This window comes from Clytia hemisphaerica, unplaced genomic scaffold (genome assembly GCF_902728285.1).
Source record: "Clytia hemisphaerica strain Z4C2 unplaced genomic scaffold, Clytia hemisphaerica genome assembly, whole genome shotgun sequence".
NCBI classification, from domain to species: domain Eukaryota; kingdom Metazoa; phylum Cnidaria; class Hydrozoa; order Leptothecata; family Clytiidae; genus Clytia; species Clytia hemisphaerica.
This window is the reverse complement of record NW_027104297.1, coordinates 2,858,901-2,870,080: the sequence shown is the minus strand read 5'-3', so window position 1 is coordinate 2,870,080 and position 11,180 is coordinate 2,858,901. Positions and strand designations below refer to the sequence as shown.

The window sequence follows — 11,180 nt, the reverse complement described above, 5'->3', positions numbered from 1 at the left end:
TAATTTCCGAAATATATATGGCTGTTTATCAAGAGTTATTATTTGATTTGATTCTTATTAAGTAGGTGCTTATAAGAAAAATAAATGAGCTCATATTATGCGCCGTATCTTGTTTACTTTGTAAGAAGTAATCACCGAAGGGTGTATCACCGTCTATCAAGATTTATTGATTTGATGCTTATAAAGTAGATGCTTATAAGAAAAATAAAAATGCTCATGTTATGTGTCATCCATTGTTTACTTTGTAAGAACTAAAACGTAAAAATCAATACAAGTCGCAACAAAATAGATAAAACGATAGGTGCATGGGAGCATTTTTTAACCGCTCAGAATCGAAAGAAACAACATCATCAACATCATGAACATGAATGTTTTTCTGGCGAACAAGCCCACCACGTGAAGCAACAATAGCCCTACCGGGCAAAAAGATAATAAAATGCTAAAACAGACCGTTGTAAAATGTAAAAAGTTTAAAATGCCGTTGTAAAATGTAAAAAGTTTTAATCTTCCGGAGGGACTGATTTAAAGCTATTAAAATGAAATTTGTTGCTATGGCGAAATTTAGATATTAATTCAGTTCTTTTGTTATAATCAATTTTAAGTTCGAAGTTATAATATGGTACTTTTCAGTCAAGCATAAATTACAATTCATTTATCAAAATATATAGCTAATCACAAACAAGGTGGAATGATTTTAAGCATTGTTTTAACAGGCGTTGCCCATTGTACTTTTGTTTTATGCTTTGAAATATATATTATTTTTTTCAAAACAATCTCTGAATGAGTAATCATTTTCAATAAAGAGATGCGTACTGGAAAGTTTTTTGTTAAATGAGTATGAGGTTGCATGGTGGCATGGTTGCTAAATGATTTCTAGCGTGTGAGATTGAAAGACTCCTGTGGCTTCACGAATATATACAGTATGTGGCCCCCAAAACGGCGATCAGATTTGAAATTTCTCTCAAATCTAGAGGAAAAGAGATTTTACAAAAATTTTTGCTGCATGAAAACCTTTAACATCTCTACTTTATTTTCTGGAAGTTCTTTTTCAAAATTTTCAATTTCAACAATATTTTTCAATCGCTTAAAGATACGTAGCTTTTTTCTAATGGCCCCCAAAACGGAGGTTCGAAATTTTGGCGATTTCTCAAGATATCTTTAAGATATGAACCCAAAATTTTGACCATAGTTTTGAAATATGATTTAGAGGGTTTTGGGCACAAATTTATTTGATAAAATTTTTACAGTATACCCCTGGTTGTCAAAATGCAGGTTTGGGGCCCCCAAAACGGAGGTGTAGTTAAAATCAAATTATTAAGCCCAGTTGTAATAGGGGGGAAAACTATGAACATATTTGTGTTTTTCCTTAAATTTACGACCCGATGGATGTAAAATTTATGATTTTTATGAAATATTTCAAGAATTTCGATATTGCAAAGTCCAAACTGAAAATTTAGAAATTTTCAAAATGACAATTTTGATTTAACAACGTCTTGATGAAGTTTTTGAAAACAAATCTCTTTTGAAAATAGTTCCAATAAGCTGTGAAAATTTTAGAAAAAAAGCATAACTGAAACTGAAAATATTAAGCTTTAAAGATATTTTTCTCCTATATTTTGCAAAAAAATGACAGAATTTGCCGTTTTTGCTGATTCATTTTTATATATGATGTTAATTTTTTGTTATAAACTACTAACTCAAGGTGATAGGAATAGAATTCCAAGACTTTTTGCTTTTTCTCATATTTAGAATTTTCGGTTTTGTCAATGCTGATTCTAGGGCTACAAAATACTGGTTGACCTTCAAGATGCTATATCTTTTACCCAGCCTCTAAAGTCACAGATGTATTTGCATTTTCTGAACGGCATTAGGTGTAGAAAGTTTCCTATATCCCGTTTTCATAACTTTTATTTTCAATATCCAAGGAGCTAGAGTGAGTTATATGCAATTTTTGTCTAATTTTGGTGTTAAAATATTTCCTTTAGACGCAAATATGTTATTTTGAATCTGTCTCAAACCAGCAAAAACATGCTCATTTTTTAGTATAACCATCATTCTTTCAAAATAAACAAAAATCGTTTAATTCTGATAAATCTACAAGTCAGAATCTTAATTTTAATGAAAACCTCCGTTTTGGGGGCCGCCTCCGTTTTGGGGGCCATATACTGTATTAGAAAGTATTTCTTTTGTATGTCCGTTTATTTTTTGTTTATTGTCGAGTTTACTTATTTAATATTCCAATGGTAAATTGGCGGCCGCCCAGGCTAAAGCTCAAAGGAGGGAGCCATTTTCCCATCGGAGATGATTGATAGTCGGTCTTTGATGTGCCGTACCCCCAGTCGCGTTCAACTGCCCTTGCGCGTAAAGTTAAGAATTTTTCGGTTGGACCACAATCAAGGTCATAATAAATTGAGAATTTTGGTTATTTTAACGTTTTTCAAGATTTAAAGTTCCGGCGAGAAAGTCGATTTTCGGCTATCTCTTTAATTTAATCGAAAATTTCAATTTGGGAGGGGTTGTCAGACTTCCAGGCTATATTCTGAGTCTTATTGGACTATTTTCGAACTTTTGGATCCTCAGATTCTTAGGTCCTAAGTGTTAAGTCTCATGTTAAAACTCAGAGTTAAAGCTCTACCTTTCCAACCTACTTTAGAGCACTTACAAATCGGTTGTGGTTCAAAAACTTCCCGGTGGATTTCCCTTTTTTCTCAAATATTTTCAGCTTGCTTGAGATTTGGTTGAAGATAGTGCCTAACTGGATTTTGCCGAATCATTCTATTTATTTCTATTTCTATTTTTAGTAACAGAGAGGTCAAATCCCGGCTTTTTTAGGGTGTTTCCGCTAGAAAAATGACTTACGCATATCAAGAATAAAAACAATAAAAAAAAACAAAAGGCTTCGAGACCGGGGTTTCTTTTTGTAAATGCTTCTTTGTCACGAAATCTTCAAAATAGTGGTTTTTCATCAATTCTTCATCTGGATTTTGCTTAAAGAAGAAGTCATAACTTTTGACACATCTTTTAGAAAGATTGTTCCGCAAAATAAAGTTCAATTCTTTGCGGGTCGAAAAAGTCGAAACAAAAAGTTAATATCCTGAAATTTGCAGCTTTTAAAGAAGGGGAGACTGTACACATAGGTAACGTCTTTTTCTAAAGTTCATAACGTCATTTTTGCAATTATTCTTAATCACTCTCAACGGGTTTGATTAAAAAGCAATTTATAAAGGCAATTCTTTGTTAAAAGTGTTAAAGAATCTAAAACATAACTTTTATGCTCAGATACTAAAATCAAATTTCTGACTATGGTCAGAGCCCTTAATTCCGCAGCTTTTATAGCTGTGAATGGAATGTCGTTAGTTCTAATTCTGGTAACAGATATTGGTCTGTATGTATCTCACTTCATTTGTATGTTTGTTGCCTTGTTAGTTTGCGCATAGTATAAAAAAGCCGCAGCTGGAATGATAACATCTGAATTTCTGTGGTTTTATCTCTGTCGTATTTGATGACTATTTGTTGATCAAGAAATCAGTAATGTAGCATTTTTAATGGTAAGTTTTATTGGTTTGTCATTAATACTTACTTCTCAGTGCGTTTTAGATATTAATGATATGCCCTTGATAATACACTTGTATTATAAAATCATTGTAAAGGAAAAATCAACACTAAGAAATTTAAACAAGCACAAAAGGCTGGGCTGAAAGACATAGTGTCCTTCAGGGTCTCTTCCCCCCCATGCCTAGAAGAAAATTTCCCTCTACCTCAGTTTCCCCACCCGCCTCCAAATTTTTCTTCCCCAACCTCAAGCATAAATAAAAAGCTGTAATTTGAATGAACTAACGCTTATTGTTTTTCCCTAAGGTAGTTTCTAATCAGAATAATGGAAAGGAGGTTTTTTTTAAATAATATTAATAAAACGAAGCATTATGCTATATCATCTCATAAAACCAGATGTTTTTCAATTTTGAATTGATTTTGGTAAGTCCCCCCCCATGCCTAAGAAAATTTTCCATTCCCCTCGTTTCCACCCTGGCTTCAAAAAAAATTCTTTCCCCCCTATACGTCCTTTTGACCTCAAAACCCACCCCCCCCCTGAATCCAGGGGGGAGGACACGATGACTAAAATTAATGAGGTGCCTCGAAATGCCTTCACAATATTTCAGTGAAGTCTTTTTAGAAATCAATGAAAAAATACGTCAAGATAATACTGCGAAAATTTCAATATAATTCTTATAATTTCAATTTTGAGGAAAAACTATCGTTCCCATAAATACCCCTAAAATATGTCCGAAATTAGTTCAATTGTTCTATTGGGTACAGACTTGAAGATATCTAGCACCAAAAAACTTTTTGTAAAGGAAAATTAAGAGAAAATTTCAAAAACTATCTACCAATAATAAACTGAGCATCTTGATGCTCTTATAAAGCTCGGAGACAGAGATGGAACAGCATCAATTAACTGACTGAAAAGACAATGCGGTACATATTCCAGCCGCGGCTTTCTTATACCAATGGTTTGCGGTGGTCTATACAATTCCGCTCGTTTCAGTATTTGCGTAGTTTTAATGGTCGATCGTTATGAGAAATTGGTCTTGGTCTGTATGTATCTCATTTGTATGTTTGTTGCCTTGTTAGTTTGCGGTGGTTTAGTCAAACCACTTTCTGATGGGATGGCCAGCTTGCTTTAAGCTCAAGCTGACAATATTGAAGAACATCTATCACCATCAATATAATTATTCCCAAGTCAATTGAGAATAATTTGTTTATTATGAACTAATGTTTTTAGTGTAGAAGCTGGGTATAAAAGATCATCAGTAATCAAACAAAATTGTTCACTCACAACTTTGAAGAAGCAAGCGAGAAGAGAACGTTGAACAGAATGGAAAAGGTTTGAACAAGCTTAATTATATCTTACAAAAACTTAGATCAGAGACTAACACTGAACAGACACTTATATTGATCTACTTTTAAGTAATTCGTAACATTTAGAACTCGAGATTAGGAAGCATATTGTTTGTTGATTTAGAAGCAATGCTGTTTGTTGTTGTATAAAATGTTCTATTTAAAAACGATTTTTATTCAAACAGCGTTTGATTTCGGTTTTATTTTCAGACGAGGTTGTTATTCCTTATCTTTGCGCTATGTATCGTATCTACGTTATGCTCACGTGGCTGTCCAAGCACTTGGTTCTGCTGTCTTGCCCGTCCGGAGACAATGAAAGGAACATGTTATGCAACAGGTTATGTACCAGGAGGAAATAAAGTCATCCTGGAACCGATTGAAGCTCCTCAAGCTGTATTGCAAGGTATACTACACACTTTATAAAAAAAATTTTGTTTTCCATTTCACAACGGATTTTTTTAAAACTACTTTCTATTCATAAAAAAATAATTCAATGTCTCGAGGGATATTATCTCCATGGTAATTTTTTGAATACGAGGCAAGTGATTTTCGTGATGTAGATTTATGGAAAGGTCTATTTATAGATTGATCAAACTTTTGATAATTTTGAAGAGATTTTTTACATATTTTCTCAATTTTAGATCACTCGATTGGGATTGTGGCCAATAAGCTTGGTTATGTACTTGACACAGGCGGCGCTATGGCTGATATCGTGGCATTAACCGAAAAATTCGAGCCGTGGGGAAAATTTTTGGCTGGTGGTCTTGGCGTCTGGGGGTCGATAATCGGCGTGGTCGCCAATATTGGGACCCCAACTCCAGATGATATCATAGCCGCATGTAATGAAGCTTTAAGCGAGTTAACAGATGAAGTCAATCAACAATTCGATAATATGCAAGCTTATGTTGACCAAGCCATCCTTCAAGCAGATAAAGAGTTGATGAATCTTGATTATCGCCAATATCATAATTACTTTACAGATTGTGTCAATGAGGTACATTCATTAATATTCAAATTCAACATAATGCATTTTTAGTTTTTTAGAAGATACAATCGAATAAGCACACTTTTTATTTAGCATTTGGGCGTCTCAACACAGGGAACTTTTGCCTTTTACTTCTCACTACGCCAATAAAATCTATAGCAAGAAGCTGCAAATTTTCTTATATAAACTCGAATCATCCCCGTTGGAAAGTTATTCAGAAGTGGAACATCTTCAAATATAAAACCGATGAAAAAGGAAGATGACGAGATTTAAAAAGAGTAAAAAATCAAGTTCTTGTAGAATAGAACTCTCATCGCCATTTTCATGTCATAAAAATTATAGAATGGCATTAATTTTGTGAAAAATATTGTTCAACTTCTTCAAAATCTTACTTTCAAGGTCACTGAAAAAGATATGTGGAGTTGCGTGCAAGAAGCCGAACGCCTATCAGGGAGCGACCATGCCAAATTCTTAAGATACGAAGAAAAAATGAACCAAGAAGGTTGGGTTGCCACACCGGATGATGTCAAACGAATGGAAGTCCTTTTCTTGACATTCAGAGATTATGCTCAATTGAGGTATGCTGTTTAGAGAAACAACCTTCTTTAACTGTCTTAAAAGAAATCTTAACTTCCAACATTTTCTAGCAGAGCATTTTAAAACAAAAGAATGAATCAAAATTCTTTTTTACTGCGTGGGCAACGCGCTAACTCTTACTGTTAATTTTGCTATGTATAAAATCCAGGTTGTTCATTTTTCTGACAAACAAAACTTCATAGACTAACGGTTTTTAGTATAAACTTATTCAGAACCCGAAAATTTTTGTAGTGTTTTTTTATTTTTGACAACAACCTTCCTAGCATTTGTCGTATAATAAAAAGTGTGGTATCGTTGGAAAGATAGTCAATGCAATTTATTTTTCACTTATTTATTTTTCAAATTTCGCTTAAGAAAGTGAAAAATGAAGAAGAAAAAATGACCTTGTTGCAGTAAAGTGCTTTAATTACCCATTTCCACAAGAATGAAACTCTGATCTTAGATCGGCAAATTTTTTTATTATACGACAAATGCTTGAAAATTTATGGTCAAAAATAGAAACACTGCACACGTTTTTGACATACTTTAACAACGGTGCAATTCATTGTATCTGCCAAATGACGTGCCTTACGCGCCCGCGCGTCATCCTCTTTTTGACGCGCTTCACTCGCCTACGCACCTTACTCGCCCACGCACCTTACTCGCCCATGCACCATACGCAGCTCACGCGCCAATGCGACTAAACATCGTACGCGCCCTCGCCCAAATTTCACTTGAATGCTTCGAAACACAGGTACACGTGCTTTCATTTTTCATTTTTATGTTTGGATGTGCCTGTAAGCATGGCTATATTGAGATGAGCTGGATTCTGCAAATCTTTGAAACTTAATAAGAATTTCATTTCCCTCAATTATACAGAATGATGATCTATCTGACTTTGACTGGGTATTATCAAAATCAAACGGACAACGAAGATGCAGCAAAACTTGCCAAGAGATACCTTCAGGATCTACGTGATGATATCGCCTTATACATCAAATACACTAATTTCGTTTACAAAACCATCAGTGATATGCACAATGTGCAGGATACATTCCTTCAAAATAATATCGGTTGTGATGATGTTCAAGAAGTCCATGAAGGATGGAACGTTCATACTTGGGATAGATTATATTGTCGTTATTTGTTTTCACCAATGCTTATTAGTACAGAGACTTGTGATTACAATGGTGAAGTTAGGTAAGCTATTTACAAGCTTACTTACACATACATGGCCACCAGGGGGATGGCTCCCTCCCATTTTCTGCCAAGAAAGGCTATTTTGAAAACTTTTTTTTTTATAAAATCTTTTCAAATCGACTCGAAATGGGTCCTCAAATGGCACTTTAACCCCTCAAAATTCAACAATTTTCGAATTTACCCCGATATTTTACCCGTCACTTCACTCCGTCCTCACTTCACTCCGTAAGCTTTGGCCCTGACATGATGGTTTAACTTTCTTTTTCTCAGGGGAAACATCCCTGGTACATTTTCCATGGATATCAGGTGTATCAAAGTTGTATATCAACGTGAATTCGTTGTATTGGTAATTTACAACATTTTAAGCTGCTTAGAACCCACCCCAAAGAAAGAAAGATAATTATTACAACGTTTCAGATACATCAGCAAGAAGTAGTAAAAATGTTCTTTTCTTTGTTAGACTTTAATCATTCTTCTTTTTAAAGCAATTAAAGGCAACGCGGTATAGAATGTTTTGGCTGCAAGCAACTAGGTCAGATCACCACATTCGCCAGATCATATCAGAACAGAGCAGAACTGATGGTAATATTACTTATTCTCTTTGATTCTCTATAGGGCCAAATCAGATTGCCCTTGTCCCCATAAGGAAGATGGACGTGATTACTGTGAGCTTTATTGGACTGTAGAAGGAAAAAGTGACTCTTGGAATGTCATCAGAGAAGATGGTTATTGGTTCATCAAACCGAAGTTTGACAATTATACAAGTCAGATGAAGGAATCTGTATCAAACTACTGGAAACCACAAGTGATTGACAATTGTCTTCCAAACTGGCAAAAACTTTATGATCAAGTTGTTGTAAAGTTGCAGGATTATGAAAATGTTCGCGCGGTGGAGAAGTCTGAAGTTTTATCAATGAAGAGCAAAGCAAAGCTTTATGAAGCTAAAGAAAGACGAAGTAAAATTGGAGAGGAATGGGGCAAAGGACCGGCACCTAAGCTAGCTACGGAATCAACACCGTTTGTTGGGCGGGGAAGCAAACCAGTCCATAATGAATTGTAATTTTCCTAGAAATATTTAAAATGATTGAATGTATCTTTTCTATCCTCGTTTTAACATCTACTCGTGTAACTTTTAAAGAAAAAATACAGGAGTGAAAATTATCACCTTCTAGAGGACGTATTATATTTTTTTGTTGTTTTATAGCCGTACCCGTAACCCTTGAAAATTTCTGGAGGGTGGAATAATTATGGAATGTAATTATGCGTATCGATCATTCATTCTTTCTCAAAGCGATAATAGAGATTTTAAGTGATTAATGAGAATTGCGTTGTGAGAGTGGTAACAATTTACATTAGTTCTATTTATACTGAGACGGAAAAATCGCCTGAGACGAGAAGTTTTTAAAATTTGATCTGTGGAGGAGATCCTATTTATTGAAACATGAATGGAAAGTACACTCCTCCATATTACTCATTTTCTAAATTGCTCGTCTCAGACAAATTAATCGTCTCAGTATAAATAGAATGGACCAGCTGCGCTGGAAGGTCAGCCAACATAGCTAAGCTAGGATATAGCTTTAAAGTAATTTAATTTTTATCAATAGATGCACGGGAATAAAGATTAGATTAAAAGTGTTTTAATAGCGAGGTTGAGCATAAAATTAACGCCACAAACGGGCTTTAATCCGCAATCTGCAGTAAACATGTTGATCTGCATTTTCTAGTACCCAGGCTAAAAAAGCTCTAGAACGAAAAAACATCTTCAATATCTTTATTGTTGAACAAAGTAGATAAACATCTACTTTGTCACCCTTATACTATCTTGCAGAGAAAAAGCCCATTCGTTGCGTTGATTTATCTTCGATACTTAAGTAACATCCCTATTGATGCGCAAAATGGGAAATTTATTTGGACCGTTTAATTTATTTAATCCATGCCTCCCAGCAGTTTGAGTATACCTTAAGGGAACTTATTTTGGCGAAAACTAATTTTTGCGAATTTGGCAAATTTGGCGAGTTTAGACAAAATTCGCCAAAATTAGTTCCCGCCAAAATTAACTATTTTGCTCACTCGCCAAAATAAGTTCTCGCCAAAATCAAATTTTTTGACATAAAATAATTTCATGAGTTCACAAAAGCAAAATAGAACAAATTTACTCTGACATTATGTAATTATCACAAAATCCTATATATTGACTTAATATATCGTTGCAAATATTTTATATGAACCCCAAATTAATAAAAGATGGACAGTATAATGGGAATAGATTAAAAACAATTTCAGGCTCAAAAGCAAAAAAAAGAACCAACAGCTAAACCTTTAAAAAATTTATTGGTTCTTATAAAAAAAGAGTTTTAGTGACAAAAAATAACACACATGTTTCTTGTGTTATAACTGGATGACCAACAGCAAATATATTAGCCTTTTGGCTGGTAGTTTATCTGAATAAATTGAAAAGCTCTATTTTTTATCCCATCTTTTTGTGACTTTTTGAAACAATTACTTAGCTCTCTATAGAACTTTTACAAAGACAAATTTATCAAAAATTCAAAAATTGTATTACAGTATATATTTCCCTTCAAAATTTAAAAGAAAATAATGTGTAGTTTGAAAGATGATCTTAAGCTTTCCAACTTACATCAGTGGAGGGAAACTTGCATAGCCATCAAATGGCAGACTAATCAAGGCAGCAAAATTTCAAAACAAATGATCCATGCAGCTCCGCTCGCAGCTCTACTCTACCATTTTTGTTTTGATTTAACTTTGTATTTCAATAACTAGCCAGGTAATTCGCTTGAGGGCTATGCATGTTAGCCTCCACTGATGCAAGTTACCCTACTTCACAGTAGTAATAACAAGCGGTATCTACCATCTCACGTCAATTGTTAGCCCCCCCCCCCCAAGCGGTTTGCATGAATGCGTGAATGGGCTTTTTCACTTGCGTGAATACCTGAAAATTAAAGAAAAACTGCGTGAATGCGTGAATTGGAGAGCTTTGCGTGAACAAAAATTGCGTGAATTGCGAAAAAAAATCGCGCGAATGCGTGAATTTGGGAAAAATTTTGCGTGATTGCGTGAATTGAAGGTCCACTGGGGGGCCTTCATTGTTTATGAAAATAAAAGTTGATTTGCCAGTACATTATTAAAAAGACTTTTTGGTGAAAGATCTTGTTAATTTCGCTTAGCGAAAGTATTACGATAGCCTTTCTGCGGTGTCCTCGGAAAAAAAATTAGAAAACGAAAGTGCTTGATACGGTGGACGAACTCACTAAATTTAATTTACAAATTACACGCTCGTATAACCACGGACGATTTTCGCGGGTTTTCTTTGGATTACGTCATATATCTTTGTGTCTTTAGCTCCACGGTTTTGATTTTTTCTTTATTTTCTTATAAGCATATACTTTATAAGAATCAAATCAATAACTCTTGAAAAACGGGGATATACCTTTTGGTAATTAGTTCTTACAAAGTAATCAAGGGATGGCGCACAATATGAGCATATTTATTTTTCTTATAA

The 11,180-nt window shown here is 34.4% G+C and overlaps 1 protein-coding gene across 1 annotated transcript; it reads left to right on the top strand.

Annotated features, from left to right (window-relative positions):
* The first annotated feature begins 4,568 nt into the window (after positions 1-4,568).
* On the top strand, positions 4,569-8,836 carry LOC136817212 (uncharacterized). The gene is made up of 6 exons (XM_067073552.1): positions 4,569-4,885; positions 5,110-5,302; positions 5,541-5,893; positions 6,284-6,462; positions 7,340-7,660; positions 8,276-8,836. Exons 1-6 carry the CDS (start codon positions 4,877-4,879, stop codon positions 8,718-8,720), a joined length of 1,500 nt encoding a protein of 499 aa, XP_066929653.1. The 5' UTR covers positions 4,569-4,876; the 3' UTR covers positions 8,721-8,836.
* The last annotated feature ends 2,344 nt before the right edge of the window (positions 8,837-11,180 follow it).

What these genes read in the sequence shown, in the direction of transcription:
- LOC136817212 (XM_067073552.1), top strand. An exon ending in TTACAGATTGTGTCAATGAG is followed by an intron (nt 5,894 to 6,283) that starts GTACATTCATTA and finishes CTTACTTTCAAG; the next exon opens with GTCACTGAAAAAGATATGTG. An exon ending in GATTACAATGGTGAAGTTAG is followed by an intron (nt 7,661 to 8,275) that starts GTAAGCTATTTA and finishes GATTCTCTATAG; the next exon opens with GGCCAAATCAGATTGCCCTT.